Source organism: Stylophora pistillata, chromosome 10 (genome assembly GCF_964205215.1).
Source record: "Stylophora pistillata chromosome 10, jaStyPist1.2, whole genome shotgun sequence".
NCBI classification, from domain to species: Eukaryota; Metazoa; Cnidaria; class Anthozoa; order Scleractinia; family Pocilloporidae; genus Stylophora; species Stylophora pistillata.
Window position 1 is genome coordinate 3,609,548 of NC_142528.1, and position 24,978 is coordinate 3,634,525.

The following is a 24,978-nucleotide window of genomic DNA, read 5'->3' on the forward strand; positions in this document are numbered from 1 at the left end:
TGAATTAAAATTTTATTGAGCCTTTTACTGTTCGAAAAACAGCCCGATGTGAAATAGTAAAGTTACAGTTTCAACTGATAGGCTGTCAAATATTGATATTCGCTGCGCTAACGGAAAGGAAAATTTGATCAAGAAGGATAACAGTGGCATACTCTCAGAAAGCACGTCCAAGACCTTGGCATGAACAATCTAAACTTTCCATTGTTTTGTTTGAAGTTGGTTTTTTAATGTAATTAATCTGTTTCTCGGGTCCAAAACCCTCGCACTCAAAATTTAATAACGTCGCTAGTTGCAGAAACAATGATTTAGCTTTTTGCCACTGCTGTTGTTTTTATCGTTTACATATCTAAAAAATTTAAGGTCAACGCACATTTATGGCTCGTGACTCAAAGGTAACTCTTGACGGCTATAGAATGACTTTAAACATTTTTTGTACTGCACTAACACCTACTGACACTCGGCTATTCCTCGTGCAGTTTATTGTTTTCTAATTTCTTATTCTTCCTCCGCGTACGTTTCTCAGGTTCGCCTTGAATTCATTCATATCAGTTTAATCAGTTTGTGATTCTTGTTTAAATAACACATTTGTTTTTGTTTACGGATTAAAAACAGCGGTAGCACGTATGGTCATAGTTAGTAACTAAAACATGGAAACAACTAATTTCATCGACATCTAATTATACTTCGTGCAGGTACAGCAGAAAATCAAGTTGATAAAATTTTCATCTGTGTCCTCTGCGATGAAATTTAAATTGAGTCGTTCACTGAACAACATCCATATGAATTCTTGGAGGATCTCTTCTCAAATCGCCTAATCTATAAAAGAGCCTCTATTGATAATGACTCCTGGTAACACTGAACTGAACAGGAACCTTATTCATCGACCATGTGGGAACTAAATTTTACTGACATAAGTCACAAGCAGAAAAATCTGCGTGACTAATAGTTCGAAATGTGACAGCTGGACGTGGCCTGGGTCGGGTGTGACGTAACGACACATTTACATATACTTACAAGATGAAAGTGTTTCTCGGAAACGTGAAATTTGCGGCGAATTTTAACCTTTAAAATCCTTAAAAATTTCGCGATGGGAACTACAACTTCAAGTAGCCGTGTAGAAGAAACGGTTTCGACGCATTATGATTTTGCTACTGTGTTGGAAGAGCAAGTAAAGGGGGAGGAATCTTTCCGACTATATCGAGTCACATCAAGTCGTTTTGAAGCCGTACTTTACAACCCTAAACACTCACCACACTGTTTCAGTCTCTATAGAATGCCGGAAGAAACGGAGGCTAAAATAAAGTTCAAGTAAGGAGTTCCTCATTATCTTATCCTGGTTTAATTTTACGGCGGAAAGCTCTACGATCATACGTGATAATTTTCGATGTTATTGGACAGATGTTGTTAAACAAACGCTAACCCAAGTTTAGCGAGGTGTTATTAATTATCAAATTCGAAGTTATAACATGTGAAGATTAGGCTTTTCTGTCAACAAAGCTTATGTATTTATTTATTTACTTTTCTTAGTGATTTAAGACAGACTTCACCATATGTTTTACTAGACAATTTAGATGATTTTATGCGTCAAGTAACAGTGATTAAATCCACACGTGAAATACAAGGAATAAGGTTTTAAAAGGCTTGAGGGAACAATACAAGGCCAATCAGCAGCTTTGCTGTGGACTATGAAATCTGTCATTTCATTTTTATTCGTGAATTTAAATCGATTAAATTAACCCGTGAAATGCAAGGAATACTGTGGTCAAAGCTGTTAGGCTAGAGGTAATAATTAAACACTGGCTTGTTTATTTGATTTGGAATAAAAAATCTTTTATTAATGTAGAAGGCAGATATTACAAGCAGTCAGATGCAGAACTATTTTGTTCTGTCACGCAGTTAACTGCTATTTCATTCAGAAATCTCACTAGTCAAAACAGATTTTAGGAGTCAATTCCCTCCTATAATTTTGGATCCTATTAAAGTGCACCTAAACCCAAAATTTTTTTTTCGCTTAACGAAATAAGCTTATTTTTTGGAGTATTTCTGTGCAAAAATGTTTTAATTTGCTCAAATCTTTAATTTTCTATGCCCAGTCAAAATACGGAAAATCGGCCGCCATCTTGCCCCACGACCGAGTTTAAAGAAGAATGGCTCTAGCGGGTAATGTGATGTCAAATCGAGAACACGAAAGTCTGCATCTCACACATTTTCACTTGTTTGGGAAGATTGTCGTTGATATTGTCCGAAATATGCCGACTAGGTGTGTTGTATGAAGAATGTATGAAGCGCGATACCCTCTTGCAAATTTCGCACGTTGCTACATTCTTCTACAACACACTTAGTCGGCATATTTTCGGACAATTATCGACTACAACCTTCCCAAACAAGTGAAAATGTGTGAAATGCAGACTTTCGTGTTCTCGATTTGACGTCACATTACCCACTAGAGCCATTCCTCTTTAAACTCGGTCGTGGGGCAAGATGGTGGCCGATTTTCCGTATTTTGACTGGGCATAGAAAATTGAAGATTTCAGCAAATAAAAAAATTTTTGCGCAGAAATACTCAAAATAATAAGCTTACTTCGTTAAGCGAAAAAAATTTTTTGGGTGTAGGTGCACTTTAAACATTTACCATAAAGATGCCATGACCTGCATGAAAATTGTGCAAAAAAAAAAAATCTGAAACAGAGTCTCCTACTAGGTTATGAGCTGTGATGTTCTCGATATTTGCTATCTTTTAGAAATTTTTGTGAAAGACTAGCACCATTTTATCAAAGTTCCCCCAAATGCTACAATTCAGCAGTTCTCCAAGACCTCATTTCCTGTTTGGAACAGCATCCTGATTGGTCATTAGCTCATGTTGCTACTCACATGGGTCTGTCAGAATGTATGAAGCACATCAATGTTGCAGATTCTGTGGATAGTGCCTGTAAAGATAAACAAAGGACTCCCCTGCACATGGCAACTAGGGTATGCCAGTGGAATTACTAAAAACAATATATTCAGTGATTAGGGTTTGGTCAACAATAAGCAGAGATGTTCAATAAACTTTATTTTTTATTGTTTTTGTATTCTCATACAAACCTCTTAACTTGTCATTAAAGTGCATATAACTTTAAAAGGTGGATATCACATCCAGTGGTTACTTTAAGTTACAACCAGAGTCTCCAATATTGAAACAGACTCTGCTTGTACAGCTCTAGATACTCTTGCTGCTCCCATTTCTCTTTATTCCCAACAAAATGAATCCCCCTCCTGTGCTGAAGAAATTAAAAACACAGCTGATTATTGAACTGTAATTTTTATACAGAGTGGAAAGCTGGATTTTGTGCAAACTTTAATGGAGCATGACCCCAGACTCCTTGTGAAAGACAAATCTGGCAACACACCACTTCACTATGCCGCTGAACGGTATCCTGATATTCTGGACTCTTTTCTTAAAAAGGCCAAAGAGCTAGGTACATACCATTAGCAGTAATGTGAATAGTAAAAAGAAATTTATGCTAGTGAACGGTATCCTGACATTCTGGACTTTTTTCTTAAAAGGGCCAAAGAGCTAGGTACATACCATTAGCAGTAATGTGAATAGTAAAAAGAAATTTATGCTACTGAACGGTATCCTGATATTCTGGACTCTTTTCTTAAAAAGGCCAAAGAGCTAGGTACATACCATTAGCAGTAATGTGAATAGTAAAAAGAAATTTATGCTACTAAACGGTATCCTGACATTCTGGACTCTTTTCTTAAAAAGGCCAAAGAGCTAGGTACATACCATTAGCAGTAATGTGAATAGTAAAAAGAAATTTTACATTTTTTGTGATTTCAGTTGCCCATAACTGTTTTCTTTTATTACCTTTATTAGCGATGGTTGCTAAGGGCAATAAGCAATTATTGGATGAGGTTGAGAATGATATCATGGATTATGAATGCCAAGGTCTGAGTTATCTGCCAAAGTGAAAGGTTGAGGCAGATAACACACACATGGGTTTGGATAATTCATGATTTTACGCAAAAACTGAATTCAGTCATTGTTTTTTTTATACATTTCTTGAACAATTGGTAAAAAAAAAGACAAAAATCTGTCTGAGTTTGCAAAAGTTTGAGAACAGTACATGGACATTGGGCTTGAAAACTAGGCAGACTTTGAACTTGTCATGACAACCCAATATCTGCTGTATATACTGGGTTATCATGTCAACTTCACTCACCATTGTAGATTGACTGTATGCTCCTGGCCATTCTGAGTTTTCATAGTTAGTCTTATGTATAATTAACAATTATTCCATGAGCGCACGTTTGATATGAGATGATAGATAGCCAATGAGGCGCGTAGCACCAAGTTGGCTATAATCATCTCATATCCAACGAGCGTTAGTGGAATAATTGTTTTATTAAAAACACCCCCAAGAAATTATTATTTTATAAGAAGAAACTGGATTTTTTAGCTCCCTTTTGATTTTAAGCTGACACGTACACTTACCATATTTGTAGATTATGGTATATTGGCTCATATACCATGATGGCTAAGCCAATAAAAATTCTTGAATTGCATTATCCAATGATCCAGTTTTTAATAATGAGTATTACCTGTAGGCCCCTCAATCAAAGTTGGTTTATAATTTTTTATCATTGAATGGATACTTTTTTAATTCATTTATTAGTCTGAATAGTGTCAGTACTGTTGCAGGGTGAAGAGCTGTAGCACTTATGCTCATCTGTAATTTCTTAAGTTTGTTGTTTAACTAGTGGGCTAAGGTCAACTTTAAAGTCATTATTTCTGTCCTTGCAATAACACCTTAATTGCCAATTGTTTAGGTAATCAGGTTGCAGAAGTTGTGAACACAACCAACTCTAGCAACCAATCACCTCTGGACATTGCCTGTCGCTATTCCCAGGGTGACAGTGTACAAATGTTACTAGAAGCTGGTGCTGACCCTAGCAAATCACACAATGGCTGTCATCCTATTCACACTGCTCTTAATGCCAAAGGTGATTCTTGCGTTGCCACACTATTGGAGTTTCACCCTGAACAAGTCAATGTCAGAGATAGCAAATATGGAGGTACACCGTTACACTGGGCTAAGACCAAAGAGGTAAAACATCAACTAGCCTTGTAAAGCTCTGCAAATGTTCCTGAAACCAAATGCTTGCATCTCCTAGCTAAGCTTTTTAAACAGATGATTAATTTCTTCATAATACTCTTGTATCAGTTAAAAAATTTTTTCCAAAAATATTTCTTCTTTTTTTATTAAATTTCCTCTTCAGCAAATAAGGTTATGTGAATAAGGGGCTTGTTTAGAACACTGGAAATGATGCATGCAATACCAGATTTTTCAACAGCCTGATAATTTGTCCTTGAATTTTGGGATCACTTGCAGTGCCAGGATCATCTGTGGAGCTGTGTAGGATTTCCTAAAACGTGCATTTTGTATATTATTTATCCATTATATATATTTAACTTCTGTATATGAGGAAAACCCTGACCCTGTACACCCCAAATAATCACACTTAAATAGAATAAATGTATGAAAAGAAAATTTGCCCTGAGCGGGATTTGAACCCACATCCCTCCTGTTACTAGTCAGGTGTGATGACCACTGCACTATCAGGATGACCATGCTGGCAACATGGCAATCGAAGATGTGATTTATGTGATCGGAGACGTAGTCTCCCGGGAAATTTAACTTTCAAGGTGACAGGGTAGGGGAAGCCTATAACCCCATATGAAACCCCATTTCAAACATTTATTCTATTTAAGTATGATTATCTGGGGTGTACAGGGTCAGGGTTTCCCTCGTATACAGAATTTGTTTAATTGAAATTAGCCTGTATCCGTAATTGGATCCTCCTTTGTCATCCGCGAAGTTGACTTCGGTCGTGTATCTTTAATAGATCCTTAGTTGGGTTTCATATGGGGTTATAGGCTTCCCCTACCCTGTCACCTGGAAAGTTAAATTCAATCTCCTCCACAAACATATACTTCGCTCTACATTAATGTATTGAGCACTGTTTTACAAATATCTACGTTCTACACTTAGTTATATATATATATATATATATATATAACTAACTGCAGACAGTACTGTTTCGGCCTTCTGGGCCTCATCAGTGCAGTGCTAATGCTAGGATGGGGGAGAACCGAGACGGTTACCCCAAACGACCCAACCTTTGTGGTATCGTCTAAGCCATGCCAGAGTGCTCAAACTAGAGTAAACGAGCGAGCATGCGCAATTGCAACGGCAATGACTCATCCTAGATAGAGTGCTCAATTTGGACATGAAAGCAAAGCTTTGTATGCCAAAGAGCTATATCTAACTGCAGACAGTACTGTTTCGGCCTTCTGGGCCTCATCAGTGCAGTGCTAATGCTAGGATGGGGGAGAACCGAGACGGTCACCCCAAACGACCCAACCTTTGTGGTATCGTCTAAGCCATGCCAGAGTGCTCAAACTAGAGTAAACGAGCGATATATATATATATATATATATATATAACTGCAGACAGTACTGTTTCGGCCTTCTGGGCCTCATCAGTGCAGTGCTGATGCTAGGATGGGGAAGAACCGATATGGTCACCCCAAATGATCCCACATTTGTGAGTGCTCAAACTAGAAAAGCCTGGTGAGCTATGCACAATGCTAGCAGCAGTGACTCATCCCACAGTGCTCAATTTGGACATGAAAGCAGAGCTTTATATGCCAAAGAGCTATATCTAACAGCAGAAAGTACTGTTTCGGCCTTCTGGGCCTCATCAGTGCAGTGCTGATGCTAGGATGGGGAGGAACTGATATGGTCACCCCAAACAATCCCACATTTGTGGTATCGTCTAAGCCATGCCAGAGTGCTCAAACTAGAAAAGCCTAGTGAGCTATGCGCAATGCTAGTGGCAATGACTCATCCCACATATATATAAATTGTTGTTGCTATTGGAGATTATGATTTTAAGGAAGAGAAGTTCCAGAGTCAATGGTTAATTTAAAATGAAATAATACAAAAAAGTTGGGAAGCATTAAAAATGATTTGAAAGCCTGTACAAGGAGTAATTTGATAAATAAGGAATGAAAAATTAAAGAGAAATAACTGTAATAGTAGCTCACAAGTTATGGTTATCATTATGAATTGTAATTCAGGAAATGTGAATAATTTTTTTTCTTACAAGGCAGTTGAGCTTCTCCTTGACAGTGGAGCAGATGTGGAAGCAATTAACCATGATGGTGAAACACCACTTCATATTATGGCTCGCTGCAAAAGACTGGGTTGTATCATAGTGCTATTGAGCCGTGGAGCTCAAGTTAATGCACAAAGCAAAGATGGTTCAACTCCACTACATCAAGCAGCAATGGTCAGTGTCAAACAAGAGTTTTCTGTCAACAGGAGTTGGGTAGAACTCAACCTCAACCTTGTCTCAGGTTTACATAACTCTTTAGAATTCTCCCTGAATTCCCTTAACTCCCTCAATGTGAACCTGAAGCTATGAAAACACAGATACAGAATCCCTCATTGCTTTTGCAAAATAGTTACCTCACATTTTTACATTAAATGGGCACATTGTTAATGCATCTCATTAATGTAGGTTCAAGATGTGGATATAGTGCGTGCCTTGATTGTGTTTGGTGCCAATGTTAACATCACAAACAAGAGATATGAAACACCAAGACATGTGGCCACTGTTGCTCATCAGCACGGCTGGAAGGAAGTTGTACATGCTCTTGGGTTCGTGGGTGCAGCAGCTTGTGATAAGAGCAAGAATGGATGTACTTTGGAGTGCAACAAACCATTCCAAGGAGAAATGACAATTGGTTAGTGGAATGAATAAAATCCCCTTTCCATTTCCTGTCAAGTAAGACTGCAATTGACCCGGTATAATCTACACATTCACCATTTTTTTAAAGGTGGAACTCCAGTGAAAGCAGCAGAAAGATTACCAGGCTACTTTGACATCATTAGACTTGCTGCAGCAGCAGCGGCTTCTGGACTACCACAATCAAGATCTTACCAAGACTCAGTTGATGCACCGAGAAAGAGACCTGATAAAGAATCAATCTTCAAATCCCACCACAAAAAAGAAGCTATCCTTGCCATGGATGGAGGAGGAATCAGAGGGCTTATACTTATACAGCTTCTACTGGCTCTGGAGGAATTCACAAAGCAGCCAATTGTGCAATTGTTTGATTGGATAGCAGGGACGAGCACAGGGGGGATACTGGCACTGGCTATAACCCATGGCAAGTAAAAATACTCTCTTCTATGATAGATAGATAGATAGCTTTATTAGGGAGTAAAATCATTGCAGCCCCCGGGCCGGCTGAAATACGACTTACTTTACAATGCAAATAAATTATCTCTTACTCTAAGATAACTACAATAAAAGCTACAAAGTGTAATCTACAATAAAAGACAATAAGAGAAGTTTCAAAAACTAAAATACAAATAATTAAGATAGCTACTAATAATTAAAACTGTTCGCCATGATAAATGTGTTTTTGAACCTATTTGTCTTACAAATCGGTAGCTTCAAGTATCTCTGGCTGCGGGTGCGATAGGTGGACTCGTTGCGTGGAGGCAGTAGATCATGGAGCTTGTGGTTTTCGTCCCTTACAATCTGATCAAATTGAGCATCACACAAGATCTCCCTCCTCTCGTACAGTGAGGCAACGTCAAGAGCTACTAGAGCCTCAGCGTAAGATAAGTCAGGTTGAATCATCCGCAACACGCGTTTTTGCAACCTTTCCAATTCATTGGACAGATATTGTGGCAAAGAATGATGAAAAACTGGGCACGCATATTCTAATACAGGGCGTATACATGTCGTATAGAAAAGTAGCATATCCTCAGATGGAACTTTAGCGCGCTTTAGCTGTTTTAGGAAGTGCAGACGCTTCGCAGCCTTTTTGCATATAGATTCTACATGTGCGTTCCACCTGAGGTTGTCCGAGACTATCACTCCTAACAACCTTGCAGATGAAACAACTTCGATTTGCTTGTCATTGATAGTAATATGATCAAACAGACTACCTGATCTGGAGAATGATATTCTCAGTTCTTTACATTTAGACTCATTGAATTGGAAACCATCAACTTCTGACTGTCTTACAAGTTCATTTACACGTAATTGCATGTAGCTAGACTCATTCTTCAATACTGATTCGGCAAGAGTGGTGTCATCAACGTATTTCCAAATAGTTGTGTCTGCTACAGAAAGATTATTTATCATGATAAGGAACAGCCAGGGGCCCAATTTCGTCCCCTGTGGCACCCCTGCAGGAACAGCTTCCCACTCCGAGAAGCAATCGCGACTCAGTTTTATCCTTTGCTTACGGTTCGTTAAAAAGTCCATGATCCAGCACAAAATCGGCCTTGGAATATCGTAGGAGGAAAGCTTCCGCGCCAGAACATGATGGTCAATCAGATCAAATGCCTTCCGGAAGTCAAGGAGTACAACTCTCGTAGTCGATCCATTTCCATCCGTTGACTTCGCCCAAGAGTGAATCATACTAATTAATGCATGCGTGGCGCTGGATTTAGGCACCGTACCAAATTGCTGAGGGTCGATCTTTGAGAGGACAGCGGGCTTAACATAAGTGTCGACAACGTACTCCTCCGCTATCTTTGACAAGATTGGAGTCAGGGAGATGGGTCCAAGGTGTTTGTTTATGTCCTGCACAGGTCTTTGCTTAGGCACCGGCACGACATCCGCTTCTTTCCATGAATGAGGGAGACGACCTTCGCGATAAGATAAATTGAGAATATCTGCTATCGGCGCTGCCAGTAAATCTGCATTTTCTTTCAACACCCACCCTGGGATGCCATCAGGACCATGCGCTTTGCTTCTGTTCAGTTTCGTCAATTTCTTATAAACCGACTCGTTTGATACAACAAGCACAGGTTGTTGGGTTGCACTGTTAGAGGGTATTAAGACAAAATCAGCAGGGAGTGGAGAGAAACACTGCATAGGCGAGAGAAAGGCCTTATTGATGGTGTTGGTAAGAGAGATGTCATCTGAGGGCTCATACAGGTGTTGCAGGGACTTCGTGACGTAAGATCTTTCCGTGAAAGCCGGAGAAGAGCCGCTAAGCTTTTTGATTTCATCCCACCACGCGGACGGCCTACACTCCTTCAAGTGCTTCACCTTCACTTGAAAGTACTTAGCCCGACACGCTTTTCGTTCGCGATTCACGCGATTCCTTAGCTCCCGAAACTGTTGATTATCCCCACGGGAAAGGGCGCGCTGGCGTGCTTGAATGAGATCTTTAAGTGTAGATGTGATCCAAGGGGGCTCAGTAGAGTGCACCCTCCGGGATTGAATAGGAAGAATATGATTAAGTCCTGTTTTTATGATCTGTTCCAGGAGCAAGACCTTTTCGGCGCACGTTTTCAAGGCGCAAGTCAAGGTGTTCACATCCACAGCATCCGAATAGGTGCCCATTGCTTGGCGCTTACTGGGGCGCAAATCTCTCGTCTTAATAGTGATAGTGGGTTGCTTTACATGTGTTCTCTCTTTCGGTTGGAGCTCAATTGAGGCATGGTCAGATAAACCGAAAGGCGGGCGTTCGATGGGATCCTGATAAAGTTCAGAAATATTAGTGAAGACTAAATCAAGTGTCCTTCTGCCTCGCGTTGGAAAATGGACTATTTGCTTTATTTATTTATTTATTTATTTATTTACTCAAATTCAATTACACAGATAATCAAAACAAAAACAAAAACAAGGAGTTAAATATATATACAAGTATAAAAAAGAGATATCTGAGTAATTAGGCCAGTTTATACAGAATTCTAGATTCCTTATTTTAAATAAACTGCCTGTGATAAAATACAAAAAAATTAAAAACTAACTTAGACAAATAGCAACAACAATACGTAATCAAAAATTATAAAAATTTATCCTTACTTAAGTTAAATTTACTGATATAAAACTGATTCACTTTCTTACTAAACAATGATACTCGATCAATTGTCCTAATAGCTACAGGCAGGTCGTTCCATAAATCCACAATGCGATTAAAAAATGAGAATTTAAAAACATCGGTTCTAAAGCGACCCTTGGCAAGTATGGCTTCTGTGTTCCTCATATTGTATTTATATGATTTGAAGCTAACATATGATAGGACGTCAAAATCAATGTGCCCCTTCAGACATTTAAAAAAGAAACATAAATCTAACACCTCCCTTCTAAACTCGAGAGGCAAAAGACCTAATTTTAGTAAACGTTCTGGATAAGTTAAATCACATTTCAAGATAAATTTGGTGGCACGCCTTTGAACACGCTTAGCTGGAAATTATTACGGAGGCGTGTGATTTGCAATCTGTTAAAATCCCCGGCAATCAAAATACCACAGTTGGAATAGCACGATTCAATGGTTGATAAGCACTTGATTAAATATTCTATTATTGCTGGGTCACTGGCACTTGGTGGATGATAAAGCGTCCCAACAACAATAAAATTACATCCCCTTGGGAGACGGAACGGCCTAAGTTTTATCCAAAGCATTTCGCAAGATGGCTCTTGTAACTCAGCCAGAACAGTGAAATTGATCGTATCCTTGATGTACATACAAACACCGCCGTGTTCAGATTCGACTCTGTCCCTGCGAATAATATTAAACCCCTCTAAAGTAACCACGTTGTCATGAATAGAACTCCGAAGCCAGGATTCTGTGATGCAAATACAATCCAAATTTGCATTTTGAACAACATGGCGTAATTCATCGATCTTAGGAGCCAAGGACATAACATTTGAGACCAAAAAAGATGGAACTTAGGTCGACGACAAACCTCCTTTTGGGCTTGCGGCGGATATGGTGACTGATATCAAGTTCGCTGGGTTTCGGGAACGGTGAAGTCTTGTTAATGTAGCAACACGGTTAGGATCCCGTGGTCGAGCAACACTGATCAGATGGTAACGATCGTTTCCTCTATCTTTGACGAGACGTCGTGCTCTTTTACCGCGGTATCGTGGCCAGAAGGTCTTAGACAGTCCATTAGGAAGTCTTACTAAGCGACTAAGAGCCATCTGTTTGATTGGCAAGGGAAAGGATGCAAGCTAAGTTAACTACAGAGAGATAAGAGTGCAGCCATGTGCGGCGCATTTACATAACGGTTGACGCTGAAGGCTGAAGACTGTCAGCTATGCTGAAGGCTGTCAAGTTGATCATGATCAACTTGCACTGAATCAAACCAGTGTCGTGAATGGAGTTGCTAGCATGATCATGACCCCAGTGTCAAGCTTTTATATCTGTTTCCTGGTTGATTTCTCAGCTATATTAACGTTGTTTAATTACTATTTAGACCTATCAGAATCCAGTAATTATGTCATTCACCCTTTCAGCTTTAAGGGGTTTGTTCTAAGAAAGCTATCGTTACATATTTGTTCAACCAACACTACGCATTTATAGACAGAAGATTCCTTAGAACAAACCACTTAAAGCTTAAAGGGTGGATGACGTCAATTACTGGATTCTGATAGGTCCAACTAGGAGTGCTTCCTACACCACTTTCTTAAATTATTTGCATTATCTGCTGTAATTTTCAGGCAAGTCTGCGCGATATTGTCAGGGTCTGTATTTCAGAATGAAAGACTTGGTTTTCAATGGTCCTCGGCCTTATGACTCAGAACCACTTGAGAAATTTCTCAAACAGGAATTTGGAGAAAGCGCCAAGATGACGTCAGTACTTCACCCAAGGTATCGGGAAACATTGCTGTACTAGTGGAAAAGTGACCCTTTGAATTATCTTAAATGTAAACATTCACTCACTCGTTTATCATTGTGGACACATTTTAAACTGTGTACCGTGGTAACCCAGTACTTAACTGTTCCTGATGCGAATTCCTTACATACTCCCAGTCAGTGTACATCTCTGTGGAATTTCCTTAAGTAGAACTGTAACAACATTCTTAGCTTACAAAGTGTTTCTCCTACAGAGTGCTGGTAACAGGAGTTTTGGCGGATCGCAGACCTGCCAGTTTGCACTTCTTCCGCAACTTTGACGTACCTGATGAAGACTGGGATGCTGCTCAATCAATGTCGCCGTTTTCATCGCCACCAAAACCCTCAGGTAAGGTGGCAGTCAGTGCTCAATGTTTTGTGTCAGTAATGTGTGCATTGGCAACACATTGTCAATCAAGCGCAAAATAAAAGTCTGTTGGGTACTCATATGATGAGTTTTGTTGTCTTTTAATGTAAAAGGTCGACATAACCTTTGTAAAGCTATAAAACTTTTCGTTTCTTAAATCCCACTGAAAAAGCACCATTGTGCGAGTTTTAATGATTTACTCTCACATAGACCAGTTAGTGTGGCGAGCAGCGAGGGGGACTGGTGCTGCTCCGTCATTTTTCCGTGCTATGGGTCCGTTTTTGGATGGTGGAATGATTGCTAACAATCCAACCCTAGACGCTCTTACTGAAGTTCATAAACACAATCGTTTGGTGCGAGGCGACAGCAGTTGCTCGTTTGGACTTGTCGTGTCCCTCGGGACAGGTGTCCCGCCACCAATGCATGTCCAGTCATTTGATGTATTCAAACCAGAATCCATCTGGGACGCAACCAATGTCCTCATGGGAGCCCGCGCTTTAGGAGAGTTGCTGGTTGATCAGGTAATTACAGAAGCTGTATCAACATGCCCATAGACTGGAGCTAATGAGCTGTAACTAGCGAAAGCAATGCATCATTCAAAAATGAATTTCAAGTGTCTAGGCATTATCTGTATTTTGTTCTCCACGTTTTCCATTGCACAAGGTTTGGAGTTTTGGGTGAGACCTGGGTGATGCTGTTGGTATCAATTCCCTCCCAGAGTTAATTATTCTGGCCGTTAGAGGCACTGGACGCTAATATCCGACGTGCGCATTGTTTCTAGGCTACTGCTACTCATGGGCCGGTTGTTGAACGTGCGAGGGCCTGGTGCCAGATGCTTGGCGTTCCTTACTTTAGGTTCAGTTCTCCGATGTCATCTGATGTTGGGCTGGACGAGACTGACGACCGCATTTTGGTGAAAATGTTGTGGGAGACTAGAGTGTATGTCATCCAGAACTACAAAGAATTTGCTGAGTTGGGAAGACTACTGACATCATAAACACAATGTACGGTTGTCAAGGGAATGGAAATGTTGTGGGAGACTAGAGTGTATGTCATCCAGAACTACAAGGAATTTGCTGAGTTGGGAAGACTACTGACATCATAAACACAATGTACGGTTGTCTAGGGAATGGAAATGAATGAACCAGATTGCGGGGCAACTTTTATTGTCTTCCATTTTGTGAGTTATTACGACATTCTCAGTGCACAAGATTAAGCCAATTATATAATATAGCCTATGGTATTTGTTATCATCATAGTCATGTAGCTTAACTTTGGTACAGTGCTCTTTAATATCGTAAATAACATATTTACCATTATATATGGAAACCTATGTGGTTGTTAAGGGAAGAATTTGCAATTTTCTGAACCTGAAAAAAAAAAAAAAACTTTTAAAGTTCTTCAAGATGAAATATTATTTAGAGAGTTGAAAATGAGCTTAAGTACCCTGTCTACAGCGCGCCATATTTGACGCGCACAGCACTTACCTTCTCACTTCTATAACGTCTCAAACACTGTTGCAACATTGCCACTCGTGGAAACTACGAGTCGCTTTTGTAACCCTTGCTGCAACGAGCACATTATTATACATCTTCACTTTTCACGGAAGTTTTCACTGGCAATTTTTATGCAACTTGTCAAGACAAGTGGTAAGACTGATCTGCTCGCTCTATAGCGCCTCAATAGCGTTCTTCATCGCTTAAAATGTTCAAGACAAAACGTACTGATACTCTATAAAAAGGGAAAGTAAACCATTATTTAGAAGTATTTTTTAATAAAGATCTTATGATCAAACTAACTGAGGTCGTCTGTAAATCAATTGCCCCTTAAACTTTTTAGTCTGATACAGGTTATTTTGTTGAGCTAAGTTGCTTTTTCTCCTTAGGCCCCAAATTTCGTGTAAGATATTTTTCTTATGTAGTGCTATGTTTGTCCGCCATCTTGTAGTTTAACCTAAGTGAGAAAACCCTCAGTTTTAATTGATCGGTAGTTTGTTTCTTTCTGATTAAATTATCTCTCAAAGCGTCGAAGAGGCAATATTTTTTTTAATCAGTCGGGCTCTTTTAGACAAATTAAATGTATCTAGTTCCAAATTGAGTCTGTACAAAAATATTACAAATTAGCTGGAAGCTGCAGATTTTATTACCCCTATATATATATATATACGTTTAATTTCTGCTTTCCAAAATGTTTCTTGTAGGACAAAAATATTTCGAATTGTTGAAGTTTAATGAAAAATATCTCAGTAGCGAGATGCAATTCCATGACAAGCCGCACACGACAACGAATAAAAGTGAATTAAGAAAGGACGCATAATCATATGATAAAGACAAGTCAGAAGTGGACGAAAAAAAATAAGAGATTGCCTCCTTGGACCAATTACAGGACTTAATTGTATCAGTCATCCGTGGTGCAAAATTAGATTTACATACGTGAAATCCATTTTTTCTTAATTTCTGATTCTTAATAGTGAGGGTATCTTATGTAAAGATAAAAAAAACCTATTTGAATTTTATGGAAAGATAGTAAATTTGGAGCTTTATCGTCGAATGACTATGGTATCATTCCTATCGTTACGACTGTGGGACAAATAATGAAGTCCAACTTCCCTATCAGGAATCAAACCCGAGACCAACAGACATGTCAGTGTTATCATGACTCTACCAATGCCGGTCGGAGCTAGTGTGGACTCCACAGTGAGCGAGATCATGTATATACTTACTTAGTAGTAGATTATCCGGCGAATGCAAAATTCGAGATTCATTTCCGTATAGGATGCTCAGACTTATTCCGCTTTGTCTTACGTCAGTGGAAGAACGAATAGCGGATAATTTCTAGAAACTGAGATTACCGACCAGTCAAGTGTTAGCGTGTTTGAAACGCAAGGGAAAAAAAAGTTGAGATATTGTGACAGGTTTACTTTTTTTAATTAAGCAGTACAAAGCTAGAAATTGAAAAGCAGTGTTTCTGAGGTCTGATTATTTGATTTTTATATAAATGAAGTGTTAATCCCTTTTTTCAACTATTAACCAACTCAGCTGCCTCATAATCTTCTGCTGAAAGAAAAATATTTTTCCTCTCGAGACGTTTGTAATATTCCCTGAGCTTCATCCAGTGTCTTATTTCACATCAGTGAACGTGCTTCTGTGTGTTATTCTGAGATGATAAAAATGTTTACCTATAATAACATCACTTGCTGTATATTGATGTTATCTGTGAGTATTTCTTGTTAGCGCCTCCTCTTTTCCGAGTATCTCCTCAAATAACGTCACATTCATGCATGGCTGTAAACATTGTCCCTAATAACAATACATCACCGCCAGCTGCTCTCCTCGACTTCTCGTTGTACTCCACAAGCCCTGGATATCAATCGTAATAAGCAGAAGAAAAAAGTTTTCGCTAAAGAATTGTGAACTGTACGTGTTCCTTATTTAACGCTGTTTTAGATTCCAACATAGCTGAACTATGAGTACTGTAACAATCATTCTTCATGACACGTGCATCTGTACTTGTTTCGTTCGTATGCCCCGAGTGGTGGTTATTAACTTGATTATTTTCATTCCTTCCCTCCACGTCAACGATTTCAAAGCGGATTTTAGCGATACATACTCGCCGGAAACATAAGTAAAGCAGGAAGATGAGAGACGAAAGGAAAATCAGCAAAAAAACTCCACATAATACCAGAAAAAGGATTGATGCATTAGACGCCATTCACCGGCGATTATGTGGAAACACTTAATTTGAACTAGAGTCGTGCATGCTCAAAACGAAACTGAATTTAAATTGAAATACCTTAGGGTTGACAGTATCGTTCCCAGGGGTCTCTATACTCAACCATATGAGTAGAGAGGTCTGGGATCGAGCTACTTTCTGTAGGGGTTTAACATATTGAAAAAACAAGTGACCTCCTTTTCCAACAGTAGTTTTACTGGATAAATTACTCGAGGTTAGTTCAATGTGAGTCCGAGTAAAGCAACTCCGTGTTACGTATGTATCAGTCAGTTCATTCGGCAATATGATTAAAATGAGAACAGTGTAAACTCTGATGTTTACATTTTTTAGGTTTTCTAGTTTGCTTTTCAGCGCATACTGTCCGTATGTAGTGTTTTTGCTAATATTAATTCACCCGTTCAAGTTAAAGTCCAATTGTTTCAGTGGTTCTGGTTTCATGCCTGAAATGAAGGAGTTCTTCATAGACCCACTGAATGGAGTGAATCAACTCATCATCAGCTGGCCGTTGATTTCAATACGTGAACTTTGGGTGTGCTCTGAATCCTTCCTTTCTGAGCGTTTTCTCATCCGTTTTCTCGTCCTTTTTCCATAAAAACAATTGTACAAAGTGAAAAGGCAAAAGCAAAGCAGAATTATAGCGAATATCAAAGAAAAGAAACCAACTATAGCGATAAGGACTGATCTTTCATGTGAGTTCCCCATTAACAGCTGAATGCTTTTCTTGTTTAATTGGCCTTGGTGTCTTTGCTGTGTTTTTAGATCAGTTTAATTGAAGTGGTTCAGGTTATCGGGTTCAAACATCCTCCAGCGTCATTTTCCGTGCTCTAAACTAAGGCATCTATCGCTTTCCGTGTGAGATCATTCAGATGTTTTGCCGGTACTTACAGCTTTTTTGATGTCTTCGAAAGGCCATTGTTGTTCTGCTCTCCAAAGAATGGCAAACCGTCAGCACGCCCATTTTCACACACGATTCTCAATTTTCGATGAAAAATGAACTTCAAACATTTCTTTGTTTAGAGGCGTTACTGACGTGCTTGCTAGAGTGAAAAAGTGATCTTTTTTTTTCTCGGGTAATCCCCTATGGGAATGTGTCTTTTATTAAGTTAATTTTAGTCAGTTTCGGCATTCAGTAGGCAGATCAAAGGATGACAAGAATGGGGTATTCCGACGGACTATATTTCCCGCAATAAAATAATTCAGTGAAAAATTATCCCAGTTCGCCGGAGAGCAAAAATCTGATCGAAGGACCAAGTTGATGTAAATTTATGACTCTTTTAACACGATGAATAATTTCAATGCAAGAATATCATTGGGTTTCATAGCCATGTTAAGTTATGTAAGCTACACTTTAACACTCACGAATTTAATTTCATGAGAGAGTAACCAATCAGTGTAACGATTAAGAAAAGTAAGTAACATTATGTTTATTAATGAATTACACACAACGTGATGAAGCTAAATAAAGAACCGCATAATACAGTAAAAACCCGCATACAAGAACACCCATATTCGGGGTTCAGGCTGATTGGGTTCTTATATATCAGGTATTTTAGGTGAAATCAGCCTGAAAGTGTTCTCGAGTGTTCTTAATTTTTTACTTCTAAAAAAATTACTAGCATTTATACAGAGATCTTAGTGCAATACCACAGTAAAGCTACAGACTCTGTTTGTTTTTCACGTGGGTGAAACCCAAGGATTAAACTGAAAAGGGAAGAGTTTTTATATATTATAAGAACAATTTTCTACGGTGGCCCAGAAGGCTCAACGCAAACAAAAAATATACTGCAGCAAATAAAAAATATACTGCAGCAAATAAAAATATACTGCAGCAAATAAAAATATACTGCAGCAAATAAAAAAATCAGAACGCAAAGAATATACTGCAAATATACTGCAGCAACGCCAAGGAAGACTGGGTAATAGTTCTTAGTTTCCCGCCAAAACAGCATGAACTGGAACTCGCTTTTGGCTATGGACGAAAGCGATCTGCGTAGGATTATAGAAGACTACTTTCATCAAAGGTATGTTGTTCTCGATTTTTTAAAGGAGCAGCATGGTACTGTCATAAGTTCGCTGCAAAACATGGTTTCGGAAAGGTGAACAAGCAAAGGATGGAACGAGTGTTGGCGGGAAACTGAGAACTATTACCCAGTCTTCCTTGGCGTTGCGTTCCAATCTTTTTTGTTTGCGTTTTCTTTTTTTTTTTTGTTTGCGTTGCATATTTTATTTGCTGCGGTATTTTTTGTTTGCGTTGCATTTTTTATTTGCTGCAGTACTTTTTTTCTTTGCGTTTTGATTTTTTATTTGCTGCAGTATATTTTTTATTTGCTGCAGTATATTTTTTGTTTGCGTTGAGCCTTCTGGGCCACCGTAATTTTCAGTTTTCAGGCTGAACGTGTTCTTCTATATATGCTCCTTTTTTACCAAATTTCAGCCTGGGTGTTCTTAATCCACATTTTTGTATACGGGTTTTTACAGTTTTTACTGTAATGATAAGTCCCTGGGAACAAGTTTATCCCAGTACTACACCGCCATGTTTCGTAAACAAGAACATGGCGGCTCAGACTGTGACATTCGATGTTTTGGTGTAAAGCGGTACTTTTATGATCTGTATTTAGTAAATCGGGATGGAAAAGTTAAGTGATGAAATCTTAGTAAGGATTTTCAGCTTTTTATCTGCTCGGGATATTTGTAGGTGTTCCAAGGTGAGAACTGGGGCTTGTTCTTTGATATTTCCAGTGAGTAGTGTGTCTCAGTGAAGCTTACTGAAGTTGCCGAATATGTACCGTAACTATTTTATTATAGGTATGCTCTGGTTGGTATCGTCTTGCAAACGATTTTCATTTGTATCCTTTCCGAGGATCTATTTCTTAGTTCAGGAACAGTTGGGCATGTAACGTAGCCGCAGAGGAGAAGGTGAAACGCTGTTTCTAGCTATTGTGTCGTAATTATAAAATATGAACCCATTACCGATTCAGCTGACGATTGGTTTCGCTTATTTGCAAGTCAAAGTTATCTTTTAAGTTTATGACAGTTTAGTTTACCCTACATTCGTGTTCTATTCGTTAAATAATCTTTACTGATCAACTAAAGGAATTGAAGGCTGTACTTTCCTTAATAAACAACTACCGGTTCATTTACAGATGGAGAAAGTTGTTTATAGAATCATTTGACAAATTCGTCTCTGATTCTTCCTACTATAAAAATGTGTTTCCAACCCAGTGGAAAGAATTGTTCATTATGCGGTCAAACTGGTTAAGTGGACACTGTCATGTTCAAAGTCTTCATAAAAAAGCTATAACTCCAGAAAAAACTGAACCCACTAAAATTGTGTGCTTGAAAATATCAAAATGTGGTGGGAGTGTTTTAGCAAGTGTTAACCAAGACTCAAAGTTGGTACATTTGTGGAGTTTGATTCACAAGAAGTCTCTTCATGTTGTACGGTGTGAAAGTGTTGTTGGTTGTGTAGACTTTGGAAATGAAGGCTCTCAAAGTCTATTGGCTATTGGTCTCTATAGTAACAAGGTAAGAATATGTTTTATTTCAGATAAAAGATAAAGTTTTGCAATCAATTTTTGAATGAAAGACTTTTAATGTCTTAAGGTTATCTCTGCAGTACATGTTAAAAAAATCAGGCAGGCTATAGTTAACTGAATTTAAACTTATTTGTTTCCTAGTTCAGTATTTGGGACTTCCATAATGGAAGGATTATCCTAAGCAGAAAAAATATAACAGAAGTAACAAGGGATCAAATGGAGAGTCCGAGGGATACTGGTTTGCCACCTGCCACTGCTGTGTGTCGTGTCAATCTGGTGGACAATAAACTTGCCACTGTTACTTCTCAATGTGTTGTTAAAGTGTGGGAGTTAGATTTTAATCAGCCGGGAAGAATATCTTGTTATTGTTTGCACACCCTCACAACTTTTAAACCAAGGTAAATATTGAGGTTGTATGATCTTGTGGAAGAAGTTTCTGGCATGCTCTTAACACTTTACACCCTATTTTTGGAAAATCCTACTAGATTTGCATTTTTTTTTTTTCATGAAAATATTTAATTCAGAGTGGTTAAACAGGCAATTATTGTGCCATTAACATGTCCAACAATCCAAAAAAAAGTCATAATGTAGACTTTTGAAATGATACTCAGACTCGGCAAAATTGTAGCATTTCTTTTCCTCAATGATTACATGCCACTCACTTTACATTAATGAAGCAAAGTTGATATCACTTTAGAAACGTTTCAGCTAAAAGCTGAATACTACTAAGTTATGTTTTTGTTTTGTTCTCACCTTTAGGTGTTCTGTTCTAGACATTCAACTGAAGAATGGTGAGAATGATGTCTGGTCTGTGTCCATTTCACATGCTGCAGAAGTTCTAGAAAACTGGAATCTTATTGGATTTCAGGTATTATTAAACTTTTGATTACTCTCAATTGTTTTATTGAACTGTTTTATTGAACCCCATGGTTATAGACCCTCTTGTCTATTGACCATCCTACTTTTATTGTTTGCTTGTGAAACTTATATTTTGAATTATTGATAATGAATTGTCAGAGACCTATTTAATATATCCCAGCTTATAAGTCAGCCTCTGGGCAACGCACATTTTTATACCGTGCAACAAGTTTGTGGAATTCTCTCCCACGTGAAGTAAGAGAATGTGTCAATTTGCCAACCTTCAAGAGACATTTAAAGGAATTTCTGGGTAGTTTTTTTAAGGATTGAGACATATTTTAAAGTTCATAAGTTTTGATTTAGTATTGATTGTAATTAGTTTTTAAAACCCATTTAGTGGAAAACTAATAAAGAGAACCGGGACTGAGACCAGTGGTACATATGAAAATTTTTCAGCGAGGTCATGTATGGAGAACTTGTTAATTAATCCCAAACAGTGCAGGAGTTTGAAATTAAATTGATTGAAAGGAAAGTTTAAAGTAGAATGTTCAGTAAAAAATAGCAAACAGGGTGGCAAAAAGTAGCAACATTCTGATTCAGTGTTGAAGGACAAAAACACCTAGCAAAGCTTGAATAACTTGCTCATTTTGGTTGTTAAAAGGCAATGACATGGCTGGTCTTGTGTAATTTGGGAGAAATAAACACTCACTGGTCAAATTTTCAAAGAATTTGGAATCCTTTGAAAAATGTACTTGCAATGATTTTTCCAAGTTATAACATCTAGCAATCATGTAATTACCCCATACAATAACTGATCTGTTCATTAATATTATTTTTTCATCAGACTGTAAGATTTCAAGGACATTCACTTGTCGAGGAAGATACTGGAGTCAATTTTAAAGAAGGTATATGGTTTGAGATCCAAGAGTCCTTTCTCTATATATTCTTAATTTTGAGTCAGCCATACTAATAGACAAGAATTACTTTTTAAGTTAATAAAAGATATATTCCTCCTTGTTAAAGAATCTGTTGACAATGAAGAAGCTTTTCTAATAGCACAATTCCAGACATGGATGGGACCACAAAAAGAGGTGAGAGATTAAATCTAAAAAAGCTGATTTAATTATATGGTAAATATATATCATTTGGCAAGTTAGTGCTCTAGCCTGTTGCTAAATTCACCTTCAAAATGGTGTGAATTATATTTTATAACAAGGATTGCTGTCTCTCTTGACAGCAAATGGGCTCCAGAACATCGGTGTCTTGCCTGTCCATCAGTCCCTGTACAAAACTGGTCACTTCTGGACAAAATGACAATACTATTACACTGTGGGACACTGCTACTCAATCTTGTAGGCACACTCTGTTTGGACACACAGGTATTTGTAATATGATTGTATTGAACATCAATAATAAAAATAATGTAATATAAAGTTTGAAATCATCTTAACCTAAATTTTTATATGTATTAGGTATATACAAACTTGGCAACTGGTAAATTACAATTCCTTGCCTATTGAATTAGTTTTTGTGCCAATGAAATTTAGTTAAGCTCATCGTAAGTCATTAACTGATGGAAAAGAGTAAAAATTTCTTGTCACTAACTACAATTATTATGAATATTAATGCTGGTCAGGCGCTGTGACGTGTACAGATGTAGATATGCACAAGGTTGTTAGTGGATCAAATGACAGAACAGTCAAGGTAGCATTTAATGTTTTCCTTTTTAAATTGTCAAGTGCTGGTACTGTACAAGAAATTTTTTTCATACTGCAATTGGTGGATATTAGTAAATAAACCACTGAGAATTCAACCTTTTATTATGGTTAATGATTGTAACACTATGTGCAAACCAACAACTTCAGGAAAATTTTTCTCAAGTTAACCAAATTGAGTCACTAACTTCATTTTTAGTCAGGACCACTTGCCAAGAACATTAACCTCTTCCATTTTTGTTCCAGCCATTCAGACAATTTCTTTTGTTGATATAGGTTTGGTCCTTAGAAAATGGTGATTGTCAGTTAACACTCCCTGGTGATCATACTTCTGGAGTCTCTTCTGTTACATTTAATGATCAATGGGTTATTAGCGGTGACTCTTCTGGAGAGATCAAGGTAAATGTATCATCAAAATAATTTTTTTTTGTCTAGCTCTACTAACTCAGAAGCTTATTATTATTGTAAGTTGTCATCATGATTCTTTGTGTCATACCTGTTGTAATCTTCCATAGGATCATTGTGATCTCTATGTCCTTCATTCTCAAGTTCAAGTACCCACTTGTTTGATACAATTAATAAGTTATTGTTCTGGTCTGTAGGTGTGGGATTTTGCTGTTAACAGCCTGTCTGTATTGCAAAGTTTAGAACTTCCATCACAACAAAGTCAAGCTCTTTGATATCAGCTCTGTATTTTTTTTTTCAAATATATAGGGAAAGTCTTCATTCAAATTTATTTATTTACTCTCTTAGTGCTCAGGTCATAGTCCTGTTTATAAATGTTATCAGTAACACTGTTTTTTTTTATTGGTAGCTTTTTGACAAAAATAAAACACCTAATTGGATAGGAGTGGTACTAAATAGCATCGCAATTTCAAATTTTTATAATTTTACCAGTAGATAATACATATATTGTAAGAAAGGTTGTGGTTAAAGAGTAATGTAATTGTTTGTCTCATAATGTGGTCATTTGGGATGTGGATTGCAACAATTTGACTGCATACTACCATTCTTCTTCAGGTGATGAGGTTGATGGAGTATGTGTCACCTATATGCTCTTGTGTTCAGCTGTGATTGGATGGAATTCCATGGCCGTGATTGGTGCATATTTTAGATTAGGTTTCCTCTGTTTGCTGTTGGATGGTTCTGCTGTTTTGTTTTTTGATTGTTGGCATCCAGGCTTTTGGGATTTCAATTCCATTGTCCCTGTCAATGTTGTTAGGGTGAAGTCTTTTGTGATTTGCCTTTTTCACCCTGCATATTTAGAAAGTCTGAAAGATGCACCAGTCACAGCTATGGAATTCCATCCAATTACAGCTGAGCACAACAGCATATAGGGGATGCTTACTCAGTCCACCCCTTTGCCTGAAAAAGAATAGCAGTGCACAGTTCAAATGTCAGGATCCACATCCCAAGTGACCACATCATGAGAGAAATGTTAACATTTCTCTTTTGAAATAATACATACTATGTAAATACTACAATGTTTTTATCATGATGATTAAGTTTTGACAATTTTAATTCTACATTGTAAGTTTTATTTATGATCATTATTAAAAGTTGTCTTTTAGGCAATGTCTAATCAGTATCTTAGTTTCCTATTGTTTTTAACAAGAGACTGTTTCTTCAATCAGAAGCTGAACATAGTAATTTGGCACCCATGTGTTGAGAAAAGAAAAGCACCATTTGTATGTGGCTCTGAATAAGCCAGGATTATTTTAAAGGCCTTTTTCCATCTGAGATTCTTTGCAGTCGTTTGTTTTTGTTTTGGAATCGCGCTATTGTTAAATAGCGAACTCTGATAGTCATTCACAAACACTATTAAAAAGAAAAACAAAGATTTGGTGAAGAACACAGTAAACAAATTTGCAGCTAAATATTTGAGACTGAAAAATCACAAATCAAGTCTGTGTATAAAACTTGTACAAAGCTTACCTGATGTCAAAGGAAATTGTTCAGCTTCAAACACTAAATAAAATATAAACAAATAACCAATATTGGCCAAAACTGGTTTACTTTACGCATTTCAATTATAGAATAATGACTTGTACAAATGAGATCGCTT

The 24,978-nt window shown here is 37.8% G+C and overlaps 3 protein-coding genes across 3 annotated transcripts; 2 read left to right on the top strand and 1 right to left on the bottom strand.

The window, feature by feature from the left end:
• The first annotated feature begins 990 nt into the window (after window positions 1–990).
• LOC111324780 (85/88 kDa calcium-independent phospholipase A2) lies at window positions 991–14,870 on the top strand. Its single transcript, XM_022928414.2, has 11 exons — window positions 991–1,308; window positions 2,742–2,970; window positions 3,311–3,458; window positions 4,816–5,093; window positions 7,158–7,340; window positions 7,572–7,797; window positions 7,891–8,223; window positions 12,531–12,681; window positions 12,921–13,054; window positions 13,283–13,593; window positions 13,854–14,870. Exons 1-11 carry the CDS (start codon window positions 1,088–1,090, stop codon window positions 14,067–14,069), a joined length of 2,430 nt encoding a protein of 809 aa, XP_022784149.2. The 5' UTR covers window positions 991–1,087; the 3' UTR covers window positions 14,070–14,870.
• LOC148721440 (uncharacterized) lies at window positions 8,251–12,081 on the bottom strand. The gene is made up of 2 exons (XM_088735957.1): window positions 11,265–12,081; window positions 8,251–10,634 (listed from the first exon to the last, which is right to left on the bottom strand). Exons 1-2 carry the CDS (start codon window positions 11,727–11,729, stop codon window positions 8,445–8,447), a joined length of 2,655 nt encoding a protein of 884 aa, XP_088592083.1. The 5' UTR covers window positions 11,730–12,081; the 3' UTR covers window positions 8,251–8,444.
• Window positions 14,871–19,322: 4,452 nt separating the features above from the next.
• LOC111324812 (uncharacterized) lies at window positions 19,323–24,488 on the top strand. The gene is made up of 11 exons (XM_022928463.2): window positions 19,323–19,509; window positions 19,610–19,650; window positions 19,948–20,329; window positions 20,482–20,738; window positions 21,100–21,208; window positions 22,043–22,103; window positions 22,222–22,289; window positions 22,436–22,577; window positions 22,835–22,902; window positions 23,190–23,312; window positions 23,516–24,488. The coding sequence occupies exons 1-11, from the start codon at window positions 19,432–19,434 to the stop codon at window positions 23,591–23,593; spliced, it is 1,407 nt and encodes a 468-aa protein (XP_022784198.2). The 5' UTR covers window positions 19,323–19,431; the 3' UTR covers window positions 23,594–24,488.
• The last annotated feature ends 490 nt before the right edge of the window (window positions 24,489–24,978 follow it).